The sequence below is a fragment of the Apteryx rowi genome, unplaced genomic scaffold (assembly GCF_003343035.1).
Source record: "Apteryx rowi isolate R43461 unplaced genomic scaffold, aptRow1 scaffold_342, whole genome shotgun sequence".
In the NCBI taxonomy this organism is placed as follows: Eukaryota; Metazoa; Chordata; class Aves; order Apterygiformes; family Apterygidae; genus Apteryx; species Apteryx rowi.
In genome coordinates, this window is record NW_020449886.1 from 1 (window position 1) to 24,982 (window position 24,982).

Below are 24,982 nucleotides of genomic sequence, written 5' to 3' on the forward strand. Positions count from 1 at the left end.
TAAAATCACTTCACGAGTTGATGTAACAAATTATCACCTATCACACCCAGAGAGTGAGCTTGCGCTCAGACACAGTTTATCCAACAGCACGTTCTCCCTGCCTGCAACAGATGGATGTGCCGCCTTTCGCCGTTTCGCAAAGCGGGGCGTTGAGACAGTTTGCTTGCTGGCCTGGGCTTCTGAAGAGTTTGGGGAGGTTCGTTAGCATCAAAGGCGAAAAGCAGCGGCCAGAAGAGAGGTGCAGGAAACTTGTTACCTAATGGGCAGTTCGTCTGGCTCTCTCTTAATGGCCTAAGCTAGGGAGACGCATAAATATGGATATCGCTGGGAATTTGTGAGTAGTCTTGTTGAAATTAGCGGCCTTTGTTTGTTTGTTTACTTCAATGAAAATGTTGATCTGAGCTATTGGATTTGGGTCCGAATTTCTTAAAAGAGAAACTCGAGAAATATTGTAGCTGTTTGAACCACTATAGCACTTAAAGGTAAGCACAGGCTTAGATACTTCTTGAAATCAGTGCTTTTCATGACTTGGTAACATTTTTGATAACCACTTATTTTGAGGGCTATGTTTATTTCTCATTTCATTTAAAGAAAAGGACTAATTAGAAAGGGTTCAGTTTCACAGAGGTTTTTTTTTTTGTCTGCTAACTCTATTTTCTCCTGAAACCACTTCTCTTTCCTTCACATTATTTACAGCGGTGTCTCACTGATGTAAAACAGCTGTTCTGCGACTTCCGAAGCAAAACATTTCCTGAGCAACTGTCACTTTGCTTCGTACAGACCTGGGAGCTCTGATAAGGAGGAAGGATCCAGGCTTCACCGTGCTGCTTGCAGAGCTGCTCTTACTTTACCTTTGTTGCACTTTTCTATGGACTCGATGTTGCAGGAAATCCTACTAATGCCCGTGTTTTCCGTTTGTTTTCTGACAGATGATCCAAGAGAGCAAGTTTCTTATCGAAACGGCAGACATCACTCACGACAAGATTGTGCRGTGTCAGAAAGCAGGTAACCCATCTATACTGTGTCGTCCTCAGTGGAAGGGGGGAAACGTGCCATAATTTTCTCACAGCTTGCAACTGGCACGGTATCTTTCACCTGGTGTTTAAGTGTGAGCATCCTGGTCTTGCCCTGGCAGACTCCACCCTCCTCAAGTAGCAAAGGAAGCTCAGGATTATAGGGAAGAAAACTCAGCTTTCACCTCGAAAGCTATTTTTCCATCTGCTCTACCAGCCCCAAAATATATAACAGCGTTTCAGTTAGTCAGATGAACTATAAAGCCAATTAATTAAAAAGAGGGAGTGGGAAGACATGCTGCCTTTACTGAGCTCCATTTGCTACCACAGTCGTTCCCTTAAATACAAAGCAGGCAAAGTCCCTGAAACCCACGGGACTGCCCTCTTCCCCCTGCCCTTGTCATTTACTTACTCTAAAACAAACCTCAGCAGCAGAGCTTGGAAACTGATGCCGAGCTAATTCTGTTGCATCACAGTTAAACCTGTGTGGGTATACATTATATAAGTCTGTTACATGGGCCCAAACCAATGCAAGTGTGCTTAAAGTAGATTATGTGGTGCTGGTACATTACCCTTGATGTCTCTGCGTGAATTAGGACTCTGACTTGCACGTGCCAGTAGAAAGGGAGGAGGTGGTTTGGGAAGTGGCCACACCAATGCTGTCCACTCTGTCTCGCTGCTGGAGGTTCCCACTCCTTTCTCAGGTCGGTGGAAATCATGTAAGCATCTGCGATTTGCACTTCAGCTTGTTCTTGCAAACCCGTCCTTACCAGCTGCTTGGGGCAGTAAGCCAGACATTGAACTGGGACACGTTTTCTAGAGTTTCCTCTGATACAGGGGAATGAGCACAGTAAAAGGTGGACTCCATTTTTGGAGGTGGTAGGGTATTAAACCTCTACAGCTAAATCTATCAGCTTTCATATATCAGAAACCACGCTGAATAAATGCATGCAGTGTATTTCTTTTAGGGGTTTGCACTGCTGAATTAAATCTGTTTTTAATTGATACACTTGTACAGCTGCACTTCTTGTAACCTACAGCAAGCCACGAAGGTCAGTAATGCAAACACTTGCTCCTGCATGTAATACTTGTTTGCAGGCATGCTCTTGTGAGACCACAACAATCATAAATACTGCTATTTCTAACAAGCATTTTCAGATTTGGCAAGCGACACAGGCCACAACCACTTGCTTGTATTAAATGTAAATAATGAATGAAACTGATGCTTTGTAGTAAACCCTTTACTTCATCTTTTTAATTAGAGCTGAAGAAATTTGAAAACGGTTTCAGCAATAGCATTTAACTGACTTCTAATGTGGTAGGGAGCAGGGTGCGACCTGGGCTCGGCTCTCTGGAAGGGAGCGCTCCGGCGGCAGCTGTGGGGCGGCGGGTGCGTCTGGCTGCGGTTCCCGAGCCTTGTCCTCCTCCTGCTCGAGCCACGGATGGGGCCTCGGCACAAGCCTCCATCCGCGCAGAGGAGTTAGGCGGTGAGCTGTGCAGACCCCGGCAGTGTCAGGCRGCGTTATGCCCGCCCCGGCTGTGGGCCCTGTTCTGCACACAGGCAGAATAAACCCTGACACGTCTCTGATTGCCGGGGTATTTGTGAGCAGGGCTCTGGCCGGATGTGCCGGGAACATGGCACAGGGCCCCTATCACCATAACGGTGTCAAAAATTGGATGCAAGTCCCCTCTCCTCCCTTCCCGCCACCAAAAAGATTAATTTCTCAAGTCTGTTCTCTTTTTAGCTGCTATGTCTGCTTCTGTTTTTGTTTGTTTTGCTTTGTTACCCTTAAAATCTCCTCTCTGATTGAGAAGGAGGATAAGGCGGTATGAGGTGCTCTTTTGCAGCCGCAGTATTTAAGACGAAGAGGAGGAAAGGAGTGGGGGAGAGAGGATCCCTCCCCATGCCTCGTTGCTAATTAGTTCACTACACATGTTACTCAGGCAAATTGTTCAAACTATTTTCAGTGTAGCAAAAGCCAGGGCTCTGAAGTTAAGAAGTGTTGGAGGTAGAGTTGCCCGTGAAAAGCCGTTCCCCTTGCTCCGGTCCCACTGCCGCTGGCTTTGCATTCCCGCTGGGCCTCCTGCGCCAGCCCCGGCCTCTTGCGCTCCCACTCCCCGCAGCAGCCCGTCGTGCTTTGGTTTTCCCCTCGCTGCTTCCCGAATCACTGCGCGCTGAGCGAGCCCGGCTTGGGGGACCGGCCTGTTCGGTGTTTTCGTTGGCACCCATTGCCATGGCCTTGGGGCACTTCGTGAACGGGAGCAACTCCCCCTCTCCGGTGCAGTATTTTCTCTGCAATTTACATGTGGGAAAGGGAGATACAGAGGGAGAAATACATGCGTGCTACATAAAGGCAGGAACTGAAGAGAAAGCACCATTAGCCTTCATATTTTTTGAGAACAAAACAAGTCATTTGAAGGTTGTGGATTTTTTTTTCCCCCCATCTTGCTCAAGTGCAATGATTTGTAAGTGTAGAGGCATGAGACGCACCAGCAGGGAAAGCTTGCTTGAAGTGAAATTATTTAGACTATTTTCCAAAGGAAATGTTACAGGAGCCCTAGGTGTGCAAAACCTGCAAGCGGGCATAGTTTTGGAAAATGAGCAGTAGGGAAGTCTTGCCTTGTGCGGGGTTGCAGTGCCTCAGTGTGTCCCAGGCTGGGCCTGAAGGCCCGGGGGGATCCCCGCGAGGCAGGAAGCCTCGTGCTGGTCCTCCTGGAAAGCGTCCTGCAAGCTTTAACTGGTTCAAGCCTTTCTTGGGACGCCAGAGGACTTGCTGCTTCAGGAGCCCCACGCGCCCTGTGCAGGCGCTCTGCATCAGTCCTTGCCGGGATCTCTCTGATGGAGTTTCTGTGGAGCTCAAATCTGTGAGGGACGTTTGTCTTAAAGCACTAGGGGAGGGAGAGCTACAAAACAATTGGGGATTGACCTTGATTTGTTTGACCAGGGTGGACTTCAGGGATGGGCTTTGGAGTGTTTTGGTGCTGATTTGGCCTTTGTAAAGCACAAATGAAGGGAACATAAGCACCCCTCTCTTCATCCACACCAGCCTCTCAGAAATGTTTGCATACACTGCAAGTCTTCCAGAACTGGTGGGATAATTGGACTCATTCAGGTTTTTATTTGATCCCAGATTTTCAGAATTCATGTATCCAGCAAAAGATTTGCAGACATTTGCCACAGAACCCAGCAATGAAACGTAGCGATTCCCTGGGCTCTGGTTAGCAGTCCCACTTCAGCAGGCTGCAGCAATAGCAATGCTGTGATTAGCAGTATGCAATTATGAAATAATTTATCATTGTGAAGCGCAAGGGTTCTTCTGTGCGACTGTGATTGAGATTAATGATGAGCTGTACCCCTGAATCTGTGTATGCAGTGCCAAGCAGATCTCTTTCATGTCTGTCAAACTGCCTTCCAAGCGCAAAATCTGCTGTTGAAGGGCAGCGGCAAGCAGTTGCCTTTTCTCACGCTGTCGCCAGCAATGCAGACTTTTGGAGGAGCGTTGTTGGCACTGGGATTGGGCGCGTGTCTGTGTAGAGCCCCAGCAGCGCAGAGGGGAGTTCAGTGCGAAGGGGAAGGACAAGCGCAAGGTTGCCCTTCGCCCTCAGTCTGGAAGCTGCTCCCCGGGGCGGTGGTGCCGGGAAGGGTGGAGGGAGCGCAGACGGGCCACATGGGAGGTGCCAGCTGCGAGGCTGAAAGTGCTCGGAGAACGGTGCACAGGGGAAATCGTTCATGCACTGCATGATGCACTGATCCGTTTTTTAGGAATGGAGTTCCATGAAGAGCTTCACAATCTCGGGACAAAGGAAGGCTTGAAAGGAAGAAAATTAAGCAAAGCGATTGAAAGTTTTGCGTGGAATATCACAGTGCTGAAGGTAAGCAGAAAAAGTGCCGTCTTATGTCCCCGGTTAACTTTATAAACAAACTTTTGCTCTTTTAGTTCATCTGTTGGTACTGTCTTACTAATATTGAAGCAACGTTTTGTTTTAATTGGACCTATAAATTATTCCCAATTATTGAGACTTATCAAATCTTTCTAACTGACACCTCTGGTTGGAAGCTGTGGAGAGGAACTTATCCAGGCCTGAACAAGAGGGTAAAGATAGTTCATTGGTTTGTATGCACAGAGACCAGGTCTCGGTCGCCTGCTCTGCCCCACGCACCCTGAAGGGGACCTGACCAAGGTCACGAAGTCTCAGATTGAAGTGACTTAAATTCTACATGTCCGGTGCCAAGTAGTTGCTTTTGGCTGCCTCTGGGCCTTCAAAGGAGCCTACCAAATGGAAATACTGATGTAGGAAAAATGGAGGCCGTCTGAATGTGATTGCGTTCACTGTTCCCCATTTGTAAGATGAGGACAACAGCTCCTCTGAGGGTAGGTGGACTGTCAGAAAAAATATGAGAGAGATTGTAGATGCTGCAGATGTGTCTGGGATGTGTTTCCAAAGCAGAGCACTATTTAAAAAACTGAAAGAGGGAGGGGTGAAAATCCCTGTGGCCAGGCTGCGCAGACTCTGGGTAAGCCCATCACCCGCAAGGCTTTAGCTAGCGATTCTGCACTGGCAAGGCCCAGGTCACTGTGATGGCTGGATGTCTGAGCCTGGCAAAGTTGCCCAAGGCAGTGGAAGATGCAAAGAGGAGAGAGCCTGGTACAGGCAGGAAGGAGAGGACCCGCGTTTTCCTGCCCCAGAGCCAAGCGTTCAGGTTGTTGCCATTCAGTTCATGCCTGGTTTCACAGCCTCGTTTCCCACCCCGCTCTGACAGATCACACTCTGCTCTGTGATTTCTGCTCGCTCTTGCACTGCTGCTCCCTCCCTCTAGCTCCGCTTAAATGGGCTGCCCCATCTGACCGTGTCGCTGTGACCCTCCCGAGCCTTTCCCTTCTTGTTGTTCCTGAGCAAGCCAGGTGAGGAGAGGTTAATTTTTATGAGGTTCCTCATCAAATATATACATAAACATAGAGCTCAACAGTGGTAACAAAAATAGCAGGAGATGGCACACTTCAGCCTTGTGGAGATGGAAAGGGCACGAACACCTGAGCAGGAGAGGCAAGGAGGAGGTGGGAGAGGACGGTCTGCAGGGTGAAAAGGGGTGCAAGAGGCTGTCTGCAGCGGGGAAGGGTAGAGAAGACCTGGGGAAGATGTGCAGTTTGTTGTGTGCCTTGATCTGCTGTGAAAGAGAGGGAAAGCGAGTAATGGGGTCGGCGCAGGCTCAGTTAACAGGACCCCGATGAAAAGAAAAGGCAACCGATTCAGACGTGATGGAAGGAAGTGACCTCTTCCGTGCTGCATAACTGAGGCGAATAGCTAAAGAGGATGAAAAAAATGCACTAGGCAGTTATATACGTTAATATGAATAGTTTCAGCTGTGTTAGGCAAAATAAATGCCTCATGTTCAGAGTCACTCTAAATGTGGCCACACTTACTCTAAACTTTTAAATATTTAGATGCTTGTCAAAGGAGAAGTTCAGTCCTCTGAGGGTGACCTGTGATTGCTGAAGATATGAGTAGGGTATCAGAGAAACATTTCCCATGAAACATAATTGCTGCCTAGCACATGCTGTAAATTTTAAAGAGTGTTATCAACATTTAATCAAGGTCAGGGAATAACTGACATGTTTCGTTATTAAGCCACAACTTCTTTTTTCCTTCAACAAGGAGGATAGGTTGGACATGCATTAAAATATTAACAGTGCCTGTGGCAACTACCCACTGGCACAGTGCACATGAAACACCTTTTCATTCTGACTTGAGTCCAATTCAGTCATGACATTAGGCAATGGGGAACATGGCATCTGATATGAGACAGGCAGTTGTTGGTATTTTTTAACTTTTTTTTTTTTTCTTAAAGAATACTGAGTTTCAGGGATACTGCAAATGACAAACCTATTTGCTGGTTGCAGATGCCTCTTGTGCTTGTCACTGACTCCTGCCTCTGTGCTCTTGTGGGAGCCTTGCGGGAGGCTCTGGTGAGAGGGAGAGACCAGCGACACTTCTCTGCTCCAGCCGCTGGTGTCCTCCATGTGTCCAGTCGGGGTATGGAGGATCCCTACAAATATATTTCACTGAGTGTTGATATAGTAGTGTATGAATAGAAAATATAGCCTGTAACATCTAGCAAATACATTAGCTGCTTTAAAGTAGATGAGGTGAGACACAGAGAATGGAAAAACACCGGTGGGAGAGTGTGGCTTTGTGTGCTCGGGGCTGGGGGAAGCCGTTGCATCACGCAGCAATAGGTGGCTTTGTTTGCGACTTTGTGTGAGGTGCCCACGAGCAATAGCGGGTATTATCTTGTGCTCGTGCTTGTCAGATGATTAATAGTTTTTTCCTAGGCTCGTGAAGCAAAGGCATATTTAATTAATGTATTTATTTATAAATATTCATTGCAATAGGTAAGCTTTGAATACAAAGAGGGCCTGCAATAAGAAATTGCTCCTGACAAAATCATTAAATAGTTATAGAGCTGAAGATTAAAGTGTATTTTATAAAAATTATAGCTGAGGCATTCTTCATGTTTAAAAATGCTCTGGGGTACTTCTATGAGGTACTTAATGGGAATGAATCAAAATAATATGTTATATTCTTCCTTACTTTATATAAACTTAATTACATGTTAGTCATATCCAGGAGAAGGACAAACTATTTGCCAGAACATAAAACTGTTAGTAAAACCAGGGGCTTTAAAACTCGGTGGCAGTCTAACAAGTGAACTTTGACATTGAGGCATATTATTATCTTATCATCATCTTATTTGGCCCCATGTCATGCAAAATAATGTCAGACACACAGCCAGCAATATTGAGGTGCACAATGTAAATACAAAAGACAGAAGAAACGTGTTCTTGCCACACAAGTCGAGGAATGGTTGTGATCCCAAATGTTAATCTTGCTTTCACATTTGATTCCTTGCACCACAGCCTCTGTGGCTCTGTTTCCATTTTGATATTTATTTGAATGCCAGTAAAGTGCAAAGGCAGCAAGAGATTTTGCATTTAAAATCTCATGAAGATGCCCGTGGCTACAGGCAGCGGTGGGCACTTGTCCTTGGTGCTTCTCAAGGAGTCGCTCCCTGGGAGGGTCTGACCCCAGCTACTGCATCTACGGGGGCCATTACGTGTGGAAACTGCTTGCTTAATGGCTGCGCTATGAATTTTTGAAAATGTTTGGGAATTAAAGAAAAAAGTTGTTGCATGCAAAACTGCTCTCATGTGTGAGGCAAAACTACGATGGACTACCAGGAGATGTTTACTTGGGCAAAGAAGTGAGGATGAGCCAGTGGCCCAAGATCCTGTTAAGTAAGCTGAGCAAAGCTCGAGTTTGTTGTCTGCGGTTCATATTTACAGCTTTTGCATGGATGTGCTTTGTCTGTCTGTAGCAAACATGTTTCCGTAGGCTATCTGTGCTTTGGTGACTCGGCACATCCACAACCTAGGAACTATGCTGCCAAATCTTTGCCTGCATATTGATGGTTAATGTTTAGATAGTTACTGTACCTACATACTGACTTACGTTATAGACGAAGCATGGGAAGACAAAGATAAAGTGGCACTTACTGTTTTGGTCTCCTACTCAAGGAGAAAAAAGACCCAAATGTTTGAATCTGGTCTCTGCACTAAAATGTATTTATGTTTTTTTTAAGCCTGTGCTGCTGCCCATAAGAAGATTTCACTGCTGCTGCCAAAAGCATGTTTTGTCTCACCACAGTTCCCAGCATCAGTGTGTGCTGCTCTTCTTTGCACCACCAGACTACAAGACATCAAGTGGTTAAATTTTCAGAGATCGTTTCATCACCTGTCCATCAGTGCATCCACTAATTATCCTGCACTTAAATTAATGCTGATTAGATGTATACAGAGAGAGGTTGCTGAATGCAGAAGGCATGCAATTATTAAATTGCTAATGCAATTCCCTCTTTGAGGGAGTAATTGACACTGCTGTCTCTTCAGCTGTGCATGCAGACATGTGAGCTGAAGCCTTCCTCACTGTTTTTAATTTGGCTTGCGTCTCTGTGATGTGTCTTTGTAGGTGGCTAGGGAGTGAAGGAGGAAGCTCTCATGATGTGGATGTGATCGATATTAGCTCTGGTAGAAGTGTTTTTATGCAATGAAATGGTGCACAAATAGCAATTCTGGAGGATGATGTCCACAAATGGACCTGTTTCTTCATCACAGTCGTTTGTGACAGTGGCATATCACCCTTCTGTCTCTTGGGAGACCTGCAGCATCCAGACCTCTTACTGGTGTAGCAGAGCCCCAGATGCACACCTCAAAGAGGCTACTTGAAGAGAATAAAAGCCAGGTTTCTGAAAGATGTATGCAGGCAGACAGCCCTATACTTATCTGGTATCACTTAAACTGAGCTGAATTTAGCATTGCTACAAGGTGTAATTTTTCTTTAGGAAGAAAAGCAGCATATCCAACCAATGATTAGTAAATAATTCAAAAACAGCCTTGTGAACAATGGTATCACACAGAGAGATGCTGCTGATCCTTGTGAGACCTAGATCCATTCATGGCCTTAATTTAAGGGCTATAATAGTACATACACTATGATGGGAGTGTTTCTAATGGATACTCTGCAGTACCCTGAAATCATCTTATAAGTAAGATTTACTGGTGTGCTCTCACATCAGTCCTTTTTCCTGCTGTTAGGCAAGGACTGTGGCTTTGCTGCTTGGTGTGCTACAGAGTGGGCAACAGAGCAGCCTAGCATTATCAGGATCATTTTATGTAATGCAGCACAAATAACAATATGTGCTACTCCATGTCATATAATTGCTGCCAAAGGATTTACATGGCACTTTACACTATGTAGATCTTAAGTAAGAACAAGGTGAATTCGTGAGCACCCGTAAAGCCACTGCGTTGCATTGTACCGCGTATTTCTGTCCTTACGCATGACAATTAGGCTGTTTTTTCCCTCCTGAAAGTATCCTTATATCTTATATCCCACTTTCACAGCGTATCTCTGTGAACCTGAGTACGTAGGTGTTCAATCTTTGAAACTGCAAAATAGATGAAAAATAAACTGTAGTGGCTTAGCAACAAATTCTTGTGATTTGCTGTCATCTTGTGACAGTGGGCTGGATGGTCCAGCAAGAGTAGCAGGCAACAGCGGTTTGGGCGGCTGGGAGAGCTCTTGTTTGCCTTTAAATGTTCATTGTGGTTATTCCATGTCTGCTTGTCTCCAGATCTCCCTAGATAAATGTATTTTGAATGTTGTTACCTTGAAGGATTTTTTTCCAGAGAAAATGCCTTTTCCCAGAATTAAATGCCTTTTCTGCTCTCTAGTCCCCATGTTGTTTGCCTTTCGTTTGTCGATGTGGTTCAGGGGGTTGCTTCTAGCCTTTAAAGCTTGCTATACATTGTGACTTGGCTACTTTCAGGGGATCCGATGCTTTACGCTGAGATTGGCTCTGCTGCAGCTGAGAGTGGCTGAGCTAATCATTCTTTGGGGTGACAAATTTCAGAAATGTATGAGGAGATGCAGAGCTATTCTGGTGATTCACCTCATTCAGGTTGATCTCTTACACATTAACTAAAGGACAAAAAAGAAAAAATAATACAAAAAAATAGCTTTCCAAGTGAGTGCTAAAGAGAAGGTGAAAAGGTCCAGCAAAGTCAACATCAATTTGTTCTTGTGAATACTAACCTGCTCAGTTTGATTCAGTTCCCTTAAAAGTAACGGGAAAGGTCAGGAGGGGCATAGGTGTTGAGGTTGTTTTTTGTTGGGAGCATGATGAGTTTGGCAGAAGAGTGTGGGAACACCATTCATCCCCAGGCCCTCCGTGGTCTGAGGATGGTGGTGGCGGAGGCTCCCGGCTTTGGGGCTCGTTCTTGCTGGCGAGGCCTGGACTGGTGGCCTCCAGGGCAGGCGACAGGGCTTGGCCGTCTGTGCAGACTTCCCGCCTGCGGGACGCCTTTCATAGTTGTTCTGGGATAGGGGAATTTGGAGTCCTTTAAATGATACAGAGTTGCCAGATAGAGTAGGGAAGTGAAAGCGTGCGATCCACACACACAGTGTTTTTGGTGAGTGTGTTTTGTGAACCGACAGCACCAAACCGTGTGGTTATTAGGCAGGCCGATGCTTGCTGTGTTTAGCAAAGTGTGCTCTTCTCTGCCGGGTGGGTTGGTAAGCACCTCCATGAGCTCTGCCTTTTATACCACTTGCGGCACTGAGTTTTGCATTTGTCGCCCAAGCCTAAAGGCAGGAATACGCCTGCGGAGCTCTTTCAAAGACGCTTAGTCTCCATGGGTTTGAGCCAGTTGTATCTGGTGATGGAAAGTTCTCAAGTTACTTTAAGGATGTATATCAGGGTGCAGTGATTGTAATCCCAGTCTCTCAGGGGTACTGGTTAATCAGTGGGAATATCCTGTTCCCCTTGGCCGCCTGCCACGCTGCCGGAGCGCTGCTCTGGGGAGGGTGCTGCTGGGAGCCTCGATCAGTGCTGTGCCGCCTCACTGCTACCCCTGCTCCCTGCGCGCGTTTGAAGCCCTACTGGCGTTCCTTACAAGGTCTCTGTTTTCTTGGCCAAGGAAAATTTCAAGACATGCGTCAGATCTAGAGCAAATTAAATATTCACATCTGTTTAAAGCACGCATGAAGGCCACCTAGGTGATGTGAAGTCTGCAAGTGCCCAGCGCCAGCAAAGTGGTGGCTGCTGGGGAGATGAGAGCAGCTGCGGCCATTGCTCGCTGCCGCAGCCCGGTGCTGCAAGTTTCCCAATGGAGGTGTTGGGGCGCAGGTTCCTAGGATGCCTCTCTGCAAGAGAGGCACGGTTTCACAAAGAGGAGAGATTTCATCCTATATTAGTCCATAATTCCAGTGGTTTTGTCTGGCGTAGCAGCAGTCTGTCTCGTTGACTGGCAAGAAGTGGTTGTACAGACGTGCAGGTAAAACAGAGTACAAGGTGGTGCTTATGTGTCCAGGTGCAAGAGTCCCCATTCAAGGTAGCTCCTCCGCGTGCCACCTGGGTGGCTGCTGTGGTCAGCAGCGTTCACCACCCGGCTCTTGTGTCCCTGATAGGGACCGCAGGACCAAGCCCAAATAATAGTTTCATTCAGGCAGCATGTACCATTTTCCCTCTTTTCTTCAGTCTTTGACAACTATCTCAGATGCATAGGAAATAGGGCTGGAAGGCACCTTGAGAGGCTGTGTAGTTCCTCCTGCTGCCTCAGAGCAGGACCAAATTGACTATTTAGTTGTTTCCTGCTCAAATACTTGGTGTGAAAAGGTATTCAGTGTCAGGTTGCAGCGTCCTCCTCGTCGACACCCAGGGCCTGGGGGAGCCGGAGTCGCTCAGCGCTGGGGAAGTGGATGATGGCCAGGGTCATCTGAGCAGAGACCTCGGGCCTCTGATCTTCCACTTCCCTTGTCCTTCAGTGCCAGAGCTCTGCTCCGGGGGTGTTGCACAGCAGTGGGCTTGGGGATGAGGTGCCTCTGTGTTCAGTGTAGGACCCAAGTGTAGGACAGACAAGGAATGGAGGGTCACCAAAGTTCATGCAGGAAACAAGTGCTGTGAGCTGCCTCCCCTTGATGTAAACTGCTGACTTGGACTCAAATCCAAGATTCTGCGTTTTTTTAATATAAATTTTATTCCTACAATTCAAATGAGGTGTGTGTGTATGTGTGCAAATGCACAAGCATACATGTGTGTAGGAGGTGAGAGAGAGGGCATCAAATATATATGGAACAACAGTACTTCGGTAGAAAAAGAACAGATATTAGTGAAGTGAAAGATGGTATGAAGTGCCTTCAGTGATACCTTGTCTTAGCCCACTTTTCTTGTGTTTGACTAAAATATGCCAGAGATGACAAGCAATCCTGTGATGTGCCTTTTCTTTCGAGTGATACATTAGGAAAAGCTGTGGATACAGTGCTGAGCTGTTGGCTGCGTGCCCCAGGTGAGGTGTCTCATACTACAGTGGTGGTGAGGAGACCTGGCCGGGGCGAGGGTGCCCAGGCCACCCTGGAAGCCCCGTGGGCTCTGTGCGATGGAGCTTGGCGTGCGGAGGTGCTGCGTGTAGGCACCGATCGTAGCGTCACTGCACCAATGGAGGCTTGTCAGGATTTTTAAATAGCAGCAGTCTATCAAAATAGATGTCTAAGTCTCTTCTTGTGTAGTCTGGCTGTTAACTGAAGCCCCCTGCTTTTCCGGCTGTTCTGCCTCAGCTATCCCCCACTTAGGCTTCATGGTCCTCTTCATCTTCCCTGTCTCTTCTTCCCAACTCTCAATCCCCTGCTCCCCCTGTGCAACTCCAGGCCTATCCCCTGATGTTTTTCATTCAGTGGCTTCTTTCATTTCTACTCTGTTTACTGTAGTCTTGGTCAGTGAAATCATGTGGATCATCTAAGCCATAATAAAACAATGAGAGAACTCCATTTAAAATACATGTTCATATCTCTATAAATATATATAAAAAAGAGAACCTGTAAATAATGCAAGATGTTGCTCACGCTGTTCATTTTACCCATGGTTCAGGTTTTTCCCTATCTTCTATGTAGACCAAACTTATCAGGGCAGGAGCTCTCTCTATCTGTGATCCAGTTGACCTCAATTTATTACTCCACATTTATGCCGACTTTACCCCGGGGTAATCGTTTGTGGGATTTGGCACTCTGCTGTGTTCCAGCTGGTAGGATGGACCCCGTCACAGCTAGAGCCTGGGCTGCTGCGGGTGTGATCTTTGTTTTGTACCAACCTGACACGTTTTTTTTTAGCGTCTGGGTGTGAAGGCTAGCTTCTTCCAGGCTTCTGGATTATCAGGTCCACAAAGACTGTCCAACCATAAAGTAATTAATAAAGTTCAAGTGATGATGTGTGAATACAAAGCTTATTCTCAGAGTGCTGCTCTGAGCAGTAACAAGATTATCACCTATGAAGAAGTTATTCAAAAGATTAGCAGATATGATTACAAGTTCCTTGAGGAAACTGGTCTTTTGAGGAAAAGGAGCTATTTCTGCACATATGTGTGCCTGGGTAGAACTGAGCTTGAAAATGGGTGGTAGTAAGACAGAAACAAAATAAAGGCTGAATGGAATAATGTGTGTAGCTGGTTCCCCACTAAAGGAGGATTTCACGGTATAGAAACTGGATCAGTATCTTCTCCTATGCCTTGAAGAGGTGGTGATGAATGCAGGAACTGCAAGTGTCGCAGGAGCTTCAGCAACTTCTGCCACAATCCCCTTCCCTGGCACGGGGGCGTTCTCGTCTGAGACACAGATACCAAAGCCTGCCGTACCCAGCGCTGGAGTTAATTAACAGAACCTGGAAGACGTGGAAGTCAGGAATTTTATTTGTGCCAATCTGACAACATGACCTCATTCAGATGAATTAAAAGGGCTGTAGCAAAAGTGTAAGTTTCAGCAGAAATTCACACATTTCTTGCTTTTATCTGCCAGTAGATGCAATAACATGAAAGAAGGTGAGCAGCTGCCTTTATGAAGTGCTAAAGATTGCATTAGGAACCCTACTGAGCCGTCCGCATCCACAGCGGCACTCCCATGGCACGGCACGTGCTGGAGGAGAGGGAGCTTTCCTGGGGCTCCCGGCCCGTGGGGGCTGGGGCCGACGCTTTCCTTCCCTGGCTGGCGGGCGCCCTCGTACCTCACCTGGGTTATTGGTCATGGCACTGAGGAACTCAATTTTGTTTCAGGGTTGTCAGTTAAGCAAAGTGGCATTTTTCATGTGCTGAGACACATTAACACGGATGGTTTTTCTTTGACGTACTCGTTGATTAGATTTGTCTGTATCAACTTGAGGCCTGACTATTGTTTAGAAAACTCCAGTTATCTCTCTGTACAACTTGGAGGATTCCTAACATCCCTTAAATAATATATGAGAAGAGAGATTCAGTTGCGTGGTTATTTATTATTGAAAAGACATGTTACATTTTTAAATGCTTTCAGTTGTATTTTAATCTCCAGTATTTAGGAAATCTGCGTTATGACTAAGTTGTTTCTGCTGTGCTGATCTTGTCCCTCCCCATCTAACTCCATTTGTTGCCTGCTTTCGGCCTGCGTGGAGATGAAGCTAACAGTGCCTGCCAGGGTATTTTGGATTCCTCATGTTTTAAGTTGTTCAATGTCATTGTGAATCAGCGTCCTTTGTCTCTTGATAAAGATCTGGTGGAGCTGTGATCGCTTCAGAGCTAATGAAATGCAGTTTTCCTCTCAAACTGGAGCTAGTGTTTGTCAGTTCGGTGCCCTGCCTGAGGTAGGGTAACCTGCAGAGCTTGGGGAAGATTTTTACACCAAGTATCGTGTTCCTCAGCTGTTAAAATCACTGGCTGATTTAAACACTAGCCTCTGTGTCCCCGGGGGAACTGCTCCTTCCTGCAGCTGTTGTGCATGGCTGTCCTGCAGGGGAGCAGGTGTCCAAGAGAGAGGCTGTGCTTTGAGGTGGTCCGTCGCAGGCAGAGCAAACGGGACTTATGCTGCAAACCTCCACCCACACATGTTTTTCTGGAATTGTGTAATGCTGTTAAATATCATAGAGAGATTGGGGTACTGCTCTGTTCAGGGGGAAGTCTCCTAGGAGAGGGTGACTCATACATTGTTATTTCTCCTGTGTTTGCTTATTGTAAAAGCATATTGGGGGGAAAAAAAAGCTTTAGAGCAGATTTAACTGTTGCTAATCTGAAAGTGCTATATTTGAATGTAAACTTTGGTGTCTGCCAAGAGGTGTAAYGTCTTTTAAAAATTACCTTTGTGGTAAATGTTGGGCTCTTTACAGCTACTGTCAGCAGCTCAGATAGAGTCTATGAGTGCTTATAAGTGCTGTGAAGTTGACTGCCCCTGTTGTTATGCAAGTTCTGTGCCAACCTCTACAAAAATGTGCTCCCTGAGGGGGAAACCGGTGTCTAACTGAAGCTAATTCCATGCCGGAGTGAGCCCTGCAGCTCCGGAGGTGATGAAAGCCAACGTTTGCTCCATGGGAACTTACTGTTCTCCCGTTGCTGAGATGATGGTCGGGTTTTCCCAAGTGTTGTCAGTGGTTTCAGTCAAATCTGATAATGTGCTTTATAACCAAGTAATATCTGGCTCTTGTGTTTTAGTGAAACTAGAAGCTAGCATCTCTCTCCACCCTTATTCTCCATGATCCTGTTTGTCACTTTGGACACAGTCAACCTTACTACCATATTTTTCCTTTTGAAATCTTGTCCGCCTTAAGCTTCTGTGACCATCTTCTCTTCGTTCTCCCCTGTCCAGATGGCCCCACTGGTGCATCCTTCGGAGGAGACCCTCTGCCTCCCTCCTGTGTCTCCTGGGGGACTTGGGCTTTTGTTCTTGATCCCATTCTTATATATTGCTGTGACGTGCCTGTGGATCTCTCTGGGTGATTGCTCGCAAATGTAACTGTTGTTAAGTTGGTAACCTGTGGATCTGCTTCACCACCCCAGAAGTGGTGTCTGTTCCTGTTCAGATGAAACTCTCTGCCTCTCTCTGGCATCTCTTTGTGAATGACAAGTCCTCCCCTTCCTTCCCCTCTGCCCCACAATCATACAGAAAAATTCCCTCTGCCTTTATAGGGATGTGTACAGTACAATTGCTACCAAGAACCTTTCTGATGTTTTCTACACCTGTGTGAATATAGGAGTCCGGAGAGGAGAATTCTGAATTCAGCAGGCAGTGATTTGCTTGTGGGACCTTTCCCATTTCATGTATTAGCCAAACTTCCATTTCCTGCCTCTTTACATAAAAATGAGAAAATGTTCATCCACACTAACACATTCTGAGGTCTGTGGTTAAAGAAATAAAATACTTTTTAGTTCAGTGGTGATATTGATTCATTTTTGTAGTCTGGAATCACCAGCTATAGCAGTCTGCTGAGTAAAGACTTCTATGTTAACGTATATGATTATTGGCAATATGGATCTCCAGGGAGGGCTTGGACAGTTAGTTGAAGGCCACAAACTGCATTAAACAGGAGTTCTACGTGTTCAGCAAGACCAAGCATTTGCTTTGCAGTTATTCTTCCCCAGCTACCCTGGTGGATCCCGTAAGTCCTATCTATGGCAGGTGTTCAGAGGAATTTGCACAGCAGCTGTGGGACAGTAGCTGGAGGAATCAAAGGATGAAGTGCTCACAGTCTGAACTCAGCTTTACTGTATAAACAATTGAGCAAGAAATTGCGATCTTGTATGTCGTATCCTTGACAACTACAGTTGTCTTCTAACTGGGTCACGTGAAATAAGGTGCAAGGAGATGAACCCTGGAGGAGCCAAAGGTGATTCCTTCTCCTTATGGGTCACTTCCCCAGGTATAGCTTGGGTCTGTTTAGGGATAACAGAAGCTGAGACCAAAAAAAAAGATTCTATTGCTGTGCTGTGGTTCTGTTTATTTTTAGATCACGAAAAGTAAAAGATGGCATTGCTTATGTCAGATATGCTGTGTATGTGAGAGAGAACAGACTAAAAAGATGTAGCAGTCAGACTTACAGGAGTAAATTAAAAAGGCTTGTATAGAAGTTTTTCCTCCATGATTCTCCATGTTACAGATCTGAAACAGATCCCGTATTGACAGGGGGAACCTTTCCGAAATACTGTGATTTGTTCCAGTTTGACAGAACAGAGAACGACAATAATTACAGTTAAGTGCTCTGCATGTTCTCACTTGGTGTCGCCTGGACTCCTGCTCTTTAGCAATGAGAGCAATGGAGAGGAAATGAGCTGGATAAAGGCAATGAGAAGCACCTGAAAAATGCATATATTTCTGCAGTCTCCTTCGGGATGTTTTGGAGGCCCTGCAGCATGGGAATCCCTTCACCTGGAAGGCCCATTGGTGTAAATCCAGAAAAGCTCCTCTGACCAACCGCGCAAGAGATAGATCACTAAGGAGTCCTTGCAGAATTATTTAAATAGAGGAGGAGGAGGTTCTCTAAATCTTGCAATCTTTTATCTAAAGCAAACTGGAAGTTGGGTTCAGATCCCTGACTTCAGGCACCTGAACTTTGTCTTGGTTCTGACTTCTCCAGGCTGTCTTCATGGGTAACACAGGGAGGTGGAATACTCCAAAGAGCATTCCCAAAGCTAGCTGTCCTGAGCATACCCTGGATGCCCTTGTTACCTTCATTTATGAGATAGAGAGCCTGCACTCCTGTTTAGGAACCTGTAATAAGTGCAGTGTAGTATTCAACTGAGGTCCATAATCTAATCATATGCTTTACTTTGTTGAACAAAATTCAGATGAGATACTTGAATGATGTGTCCTTGGGGCCATGAATTCATGTTCACTAGCTTGGGTTTGCATTTTCAAATGGTGAGGAAGGTGGTGGGAGTTGCACAGCTCAGACTGAGGGGCTCAATTGAGCAGACAGAGATAGATGGCTTGTGTCCAGAGGCTGCAGAGTAGCATCAGGAGAGGAACCCTTTAACTTCAAGAGGTGACTCTGCTCTGAAGTTGGGTAATATATAATTCCCCCAGTATAACCTTCTCTCCAACCCTCACAAGTTGAGAGAGATGTGGAGACACTACTAGGGCCCTCTGTACCAGAATTAAAAACCAAGCTGAATTTTGCTAAAAAGCCTCTCATTTTCTGTGGCATGGCATTGTAGCAAGTTGGAAATTATGCTTGTTCATTTTTCTGCACTGATGTTTTTGGGGGAATGAATATGTAAATGAATGCTATGGTGCCCCTCCTTGACTATTTATTTTTGTGCTTGGTTCACTTAGTTTGCTTTGTCTCTCCATTTTTATGTTTCATGGAAAGTTCTCACATTTGATCATGCTTGTTTCTGACCCTTCTTCATTTTCCTCTTCTCTCACAGTTGCCTCGTTTCAGTAGCTCTCTGCCTCCTGGGTCAGCATGCTTCTTATAAAAATAACCTTATCTGTTCTTGTTTGTATTTAATTTTACATCTGCATGGGGAAGGAGAAGCTGGGATTCTCCCAAGGTAAACAAGCCTGTTAGCACACAGGTCTCACAGTTGTTGTGCAGACAAGAGCCTTTTTGACCTCTGGTGGAGGTAATATGAGCAGAGAAAACGGCTCAGTTCTGCTTTTGCTGCGGTCCCTGGCAAACCTGCCTTTGCCTTCAGCAGGACCAGAATTTGAGCTGACAGAGATGAGGTGGATCAGAGCATTTACTTGGATATCTTTTAAAAACCTCTTCCCTCCAAGCAGTTTGACAGCTTTTTCTTCTTTTCACTCTCCTTTCACATGATTTGGCATTTTTTGTCTCAGCTTAAAGCTTTCTGCATCAGCATACAGCTGTTTCTGGTCTCTGTTGCTTGTGAACAGGTTAGAAACTGACTGCCCGAAGCAACTGAGATGGAGGGAGGAGAGCAGCCAAACTAGAGGGACTGACATATCCACTATGTAGAAATGGGAAACTCGGACGGGTTCTGCAAATTTCTGCGCTCCAGTTAGCTGGTGATGAGTGCCAGCCACCACAGTATGAGGATTTGCATACTATATAGTTGCTAAGAAATTAGTGTTTATGCCAAGCAGATACTCAGAGACAATCAGAGAGTTTGGAGTTTTATATAGGAACAACCGCTTTGTGAGTATGCTCTATGCTTTGCATAATCTCTTCAACATATCCACCACTTCCCGACTTTAATTACACAGCACTGTGTTGCTACTTGGAGCACCCACTTTTTCCCTAGTGAGTGTTTGTGCTACTGTTTAAAAAAAAAGGAAAAAAGATCTGAGATGGTCAGTAAAGCTTTCCCAGTTTCTGATGAACTTAGCAGACGTTTTGCTGTCAACATTTGTGATTAAAGACACAGTTTCTGCTGTTAGCTGTGTGGTGCGCAGCCTCAGAGGCTGTAAACGGGGAAGCAGTGCAGAGGTGTGGAGGGAGCGGAGGAGGGCTGGCTATCCCCGGCCAATTCCTTTGCTCATGGATTGCTTTGCACAGGTGTTTTGTGAGCTGCAAAGCATATCTTTTTCTGCAACTGGTCCTCCTGCTCAGAAAAATGAAATGCAAGAAAAGTTTGCCCTTTCTGCCTCATTTTCTTCCCCTTGTTTTGTTTTTGCTGGGGCTCTCTGGCCTTTACTGGATTTACCAGCTGGTACTGGAATATGTGGGAGAGTTGGGTTTTGTGACCGGAGGAGGACTAACAAATGCCTGGGCATACAGTTTTGACTTCCATCCCATGACTGTGTACTGAAAATAAATAATGGCATGATTTCTTCCACAATATGGGGTTCTCTTAGTATTGACTGATGCATTCCTGGGCTTCCAGCCAACCCTTTGATCTCAAACTTATCACCGGAAAAGAGGCAGCCTCCTGGTGTAGAGGGGTTGACAGTGAGAGTCCATACATTTGTGTCTGTGCTCGCACACTATCTGCTAGATGCAATACCTCCGAGATGCACAACAAGCTGAACTGCTCAGCACATTGCTAACATCGAATTAATACCATTACTTCTGAAAGCAAATTCCTGCTGCAGCACAGTTACAGACAGTCAATGTTCACTTTCATTGCTCTTGACAGCCTGATATAAGGTAATTTAATTTAAATGCCCAGATGAGAGAGAAACAAGAGGCATTTTAAAAAATGAAAATAAAAGCCCACTCTTTTTATACGTAAAATGCCTGCTTGAGGGAATAGATTAGTAGCTGTGTAGTGCCATTGATTTGCAAGAGCCCATAGATTTCAGTAGAGAGCTCTGTTTAAGGATCAATAGGGAATGCTACAGCATGATTGCTTTTACCACTTAGTTATTCAAGGAAATGCTTGATCTTAATTTCTTCTCAAACTTTGGTCTAGGGCCAGTAGGGTTTGGGAGGGCATTTGACTGTTCCACAGAGTGTTGGCCACATATGTCTTTCTCCTTTATTTCATTAGGCAAATCATATAAGGGAATTGCAAATACAGACAGTCTTTCCTAAGTTGCGATGGCTGCACAAGGTAGTGAAATACTCGCATTGGGAAGGCCAGCAGCCAGAATCAGTTTTCTTAAGGTTTGCTCTTTTGCTAATTGCATGGTTATCTTTGAGGTTCTCCTTATATCACAGAGGTGTTTCGCCAATTTCCGCTTCTCAGGCCGCCTTCAAAGTCTGGTTTTGGCTGTGTTGTGCAGTTCTGGAAGATATAAATGGGGGGTTGGTGGATTTGGGAGTAAACCATTGAGCCTTGCCTAGGGTAATCTCAGTATCCAGCACAGTCACTTATATTTTTAATTGCACCTTCCCAGCAGCTGGAAAAGGAGGTGAAAATTGCCATGGGTGATTTCAGAGGGTGCCACACCAGCATGGACAGCTGGCGTCCTCTCTTTCCAACTGCTCACTTCGCTGCCATGTGCTCTGGGATGACCGGTTGGCTGTACAATGAACGGTCACTAGCCTGCTATAAAATTATCCAGACTAATTCTGAATGCTTTAGTAGATCTGTCTAATCATTATCTCCAATCCAGACCTTTAGAGTAAGACTGTAATTGCAGGTAGAATCAGTTAAAACTCTTTGGGTTCACATGAGAACTGCCTGATAATGAGCAACCGGCAGAGGGGTCTAATTTGGGATTTTAAATGTAAGTAGTTAAAACCAGATAAAACTGGTTTTCAGGTTGTATTTTGTTCTTAATACTTGCACCACATTTGCAATGTTAGCATCAGGCTCCATCCCTGGGTTAGAGTACAAGTCTACATTTGCAAAACAGTTGCATATGTTAACATAGTAGTCCAGCTTGTAGCCATGATCAGACATCAGACTAGAGCTGTGAATGAGGTCTAGATTTAATCTGCGTTGCAAGTCAGGGCCATTTTTATTCATTATTTATTTATTTATTGATCTGTTTATTCAGAATCACAGAGTAGTTGGGGTTGGAAGGGACCTCTGGAGATCATGTGGTCCAACCCCCCTGCTCAAGCAGGGTCACCTAGAGCAGGTTGCTCAGGACCGTGTCCCATGGGGTTTTGAGCATCTCCAAGGATGTGGACTCCACAACCCCTCTGGACAACCCGTCCAGTGTTCAGTCCAACATTCATGCCTTTATTTATTCTATTATTTATTTATTCTTTTACTTTTTATTTTTATGACATCACCTGTGCCCCTTGCTGTGGTAACTCAGCACCTACTGTGACTGCAGAAATCCATCCCAAGCTGAAGAGGGCTTGACTAACACACTGGAACCTGCTGAACACATGGGTCGAACTGGGGCCTGAACAGGCTCTGCAGAGGGGTCATCATCCACATTCCTGCTTGATTTCACTTAAACTGTTGAGAGTCATTTCTGATTTTGAACAGGGAGCTCCCATTCAGGTTGCTCTGGAGTTTCCGTGTGAGTTTTACTGAACACACGGAACAATGCTGGAGTTATTCTTTGGTTCTTACAGTTGAATGCACTAGAAAAGAGACTGCTTTGTAAACACAGTGTTGTCAAAGATAGTTACTTGTTAGCTCTTCACCTAGGAGTTGTCGCTAAGTTAAGCAGGAGGATGCTGATTGAGATATGTCAGTCTCACTGCTGTGTGTCTTGGCAAATGTGTGGGTACTAGTGTTGCTTGCAAGTGTGGTTTCATTTCCAAGACTCATGTGAATAGAACTTTTTTTCCCCTATGTAAGTAGTAAAACAATTGGGAAATAAGTGCAGCTAAGGCCAGTGCCACGCTCTGGGTGTTTTTCCTGGGGAAACGAGCTTGAGCTGGTTTTCACTCTCTGAACCCCCTTAGCCCCTGTGTGCCGAGACACCGATAGGAAAGCGTGGAATCAACATCCGTCCTGCAGGTTCATGAAAGAAACAGTGAAAAGATGAAGTGAGGAATTATCTGGTTTAGGTACAGACATGTTCCTAAGAGAAGTGTTGTCCTGGAGTCTTGAGCATCACCTCTGTCCTATGAGCAAGTGTGCCTGTAAATAATCATCAAACGGGAAAACGGGGTCTCAACTTGATGCCTTGTCATTGGGAGTGAGGAGATGCTTCTCTGCTGTGACTGTTCTCACTCTTGCTCCTGAAGTGTAAATCTGCCTTTTACCCTGGGCAGAGCTTCCTTCTGCTGGGTTCCCATCAGAGCCCTCTCAAGATCCGGTTATGCTGTGGTGCCTTTCAGAAAGCAGCTAATTACTAGTCCCTCATTCAAGGGAGTGCTGTTGCGTGCATAATTAAAAGATTTTAAATAATCCCGTAGCATGCACTTGTATCTACAACTAGCGCATGTAGTTACCTGAAATTATTACTGTTAGCTCTTCTTCCTCCTGCCCATTTTTCTCTCTGGCATCTATATCCACCACAGGAGCATTTTTCCTAACTCCTAAAAATTCCTCAAACCAGCTGTTCTGGATAAAGTGTGAGCTACTAAAACCCCATCTCAACGCCAATCACCATCATTTGCCCCACTTGCTATCCCCCACTCTCTACTGGAAGGCACCCTGTGATGCTCCATCTTGTTGGTATGAAGAGCCAGCTCTGGGGGTGTGACAGCAGTGCGACAAGGCTGAAGTCATGGCCTCATCTGCTGTTCTCTGCTGTCAGATTTTTCCAGAGGTAGGAGAGGCCCCAGCAGCTTTTTTAAATTGCCCTTGCTGTCCTAGGTGTCCTAGCTGCTGGCTGTATGGTTTGAGCAGACCAGCTCTAGAGCTTTTGACCTCATTGCTTGAAACAACCTTTCTTTCAACTTTACAGCTCATCTGAAAACCTATGTTCGCCTTATTTTTATAATCTAACCTTGTGTCAAACAAAACCACGGAAAGCAATCTCTTCCATAATAGTCTCCCTTTCCTGTTCTTGCTTAGAGATGTAACGCTTCATATAAGAGTAGCTGCCTTTCGCTGGATGGATATTTTTTTTCATATGTTTGAGATCCATTCTCTTGTGTGATTTAATTGTTTCTCAGTTCCATTTTCTTTTTGCAAATGTTTGCCAGACCCTGCTTTGGGAGGCGGGAGAGACAGTCTCTAGCTGTCAGTAACACACTGACAGAAGTCTGAAATTATAAGCACATACTGAGCAACTGTGGTGACTCAAGCCCAAGCAAGGATTCGGTTGGATCTCCTAAATTACTCAGCAGCAAAACTCTTGCTGGTTTCAGCCAGGTAGAAACAAGCTGTTGTATTTGGATCATAATTGCATGTGGGGGGGAACTACCCCCAAAACCCCCGACCTTAAATGATACATCAGTAAGTGTCATTTAAAAGCAATCTTTTATGTTTGTGTCCTTTCTTTTGTTTCTTTTGCTAGGAAGTGAATTTCTCCTATACAGCTATAACAAACTTGGCAAGTAGTATTTGCCTCCTCCTTCTCTTTCTCCTCTGGAGTAACTCATTTTCACACTCCCTTATGTTTTACTGTGTGCAAAGGGATTATATACTTTTTGTACAGTTTTTGTCTGTAGTAATTTTTTTGTGCTAATGTGCATTATGGTCTGTATCACAGAGAATAAAGTAAATCTCTTGACAAACGATATACATGAAAAGGATTTTTTAAAAGTCTGCACTGATAAAGGAATACTCAGTACATTTTCAGTACTGTGTTCTGAAACTTGTATACATCACAATCAAATTCATATCAAATCTTTGTTACATTTAACTTTGAAGAAGGCATGGAAAAGTATCTGCTTTTTGTGATAAATTTAACATAGCAGTTGTATTATTTTATTAATGATTTCCTCCTGAGGATTCCAGGATGAGGAGGAGATGGGCATGGCTGCAAGGGGAGTAACTGGGACAACAGACCCTGTGCCTTGCCGGAACGCCCAGAAGAAGCAGCGGGTGATTGTTGTGGGGGACTCCCTGCTGCAGGTGACGGAGGCACCTATCTGCCGACCAGACCTCATGTCTAGAGAGGTTTGTTGCCTGCCAGGGGCTCGTGTGAGAGACGTCATGGAAAGACTGCCAAGGCTCGTCCATGCTTTGGACTATTACCCACTRCTGCTCTTCCWTGTGGGYGCCAATGACACCAAGGGCAAACTGGAGACCATCAAGCAGGATTTCAGAGCTCTGGGGATGGTGGTCAAGGGTCTGGGAGCCCAGGTCATCTTCTCCTCAATCCTGCCAGTGAGGGGGATGGATGAGAGGAGGAGGAGA

At 45.4% G+C, this 24,982-nt stretch overlaps 1 protein-coding gene across 1 annotated transcript in view; it reads left to right on the forward strand.

The window, feature by feature from the left end:
- Positions 1-929: 929 nt before the first annotated feature.
- LOC112969300 (inactive phospholipase C-like protein 1) overlaps positions 930-24,982 on the forward strand; it is a gene marked incomplete at its 5' end in the record, with an annotated part of 32,707 nt that continues 8,654 nt past the window's right edge. The window contains 2 exons of the mRNA XM_026072459.1: positions 930-1,005; positions 4,777-4,886. Of these exons, the coding sequence (XP_025928244.1) occupies positions 930-1,005; positions 4,777-4,886 (186 nt within the window). The remainder of the gene's footprint in view (positions 1,006-4,776; positions 4,887-24,982) is intronic.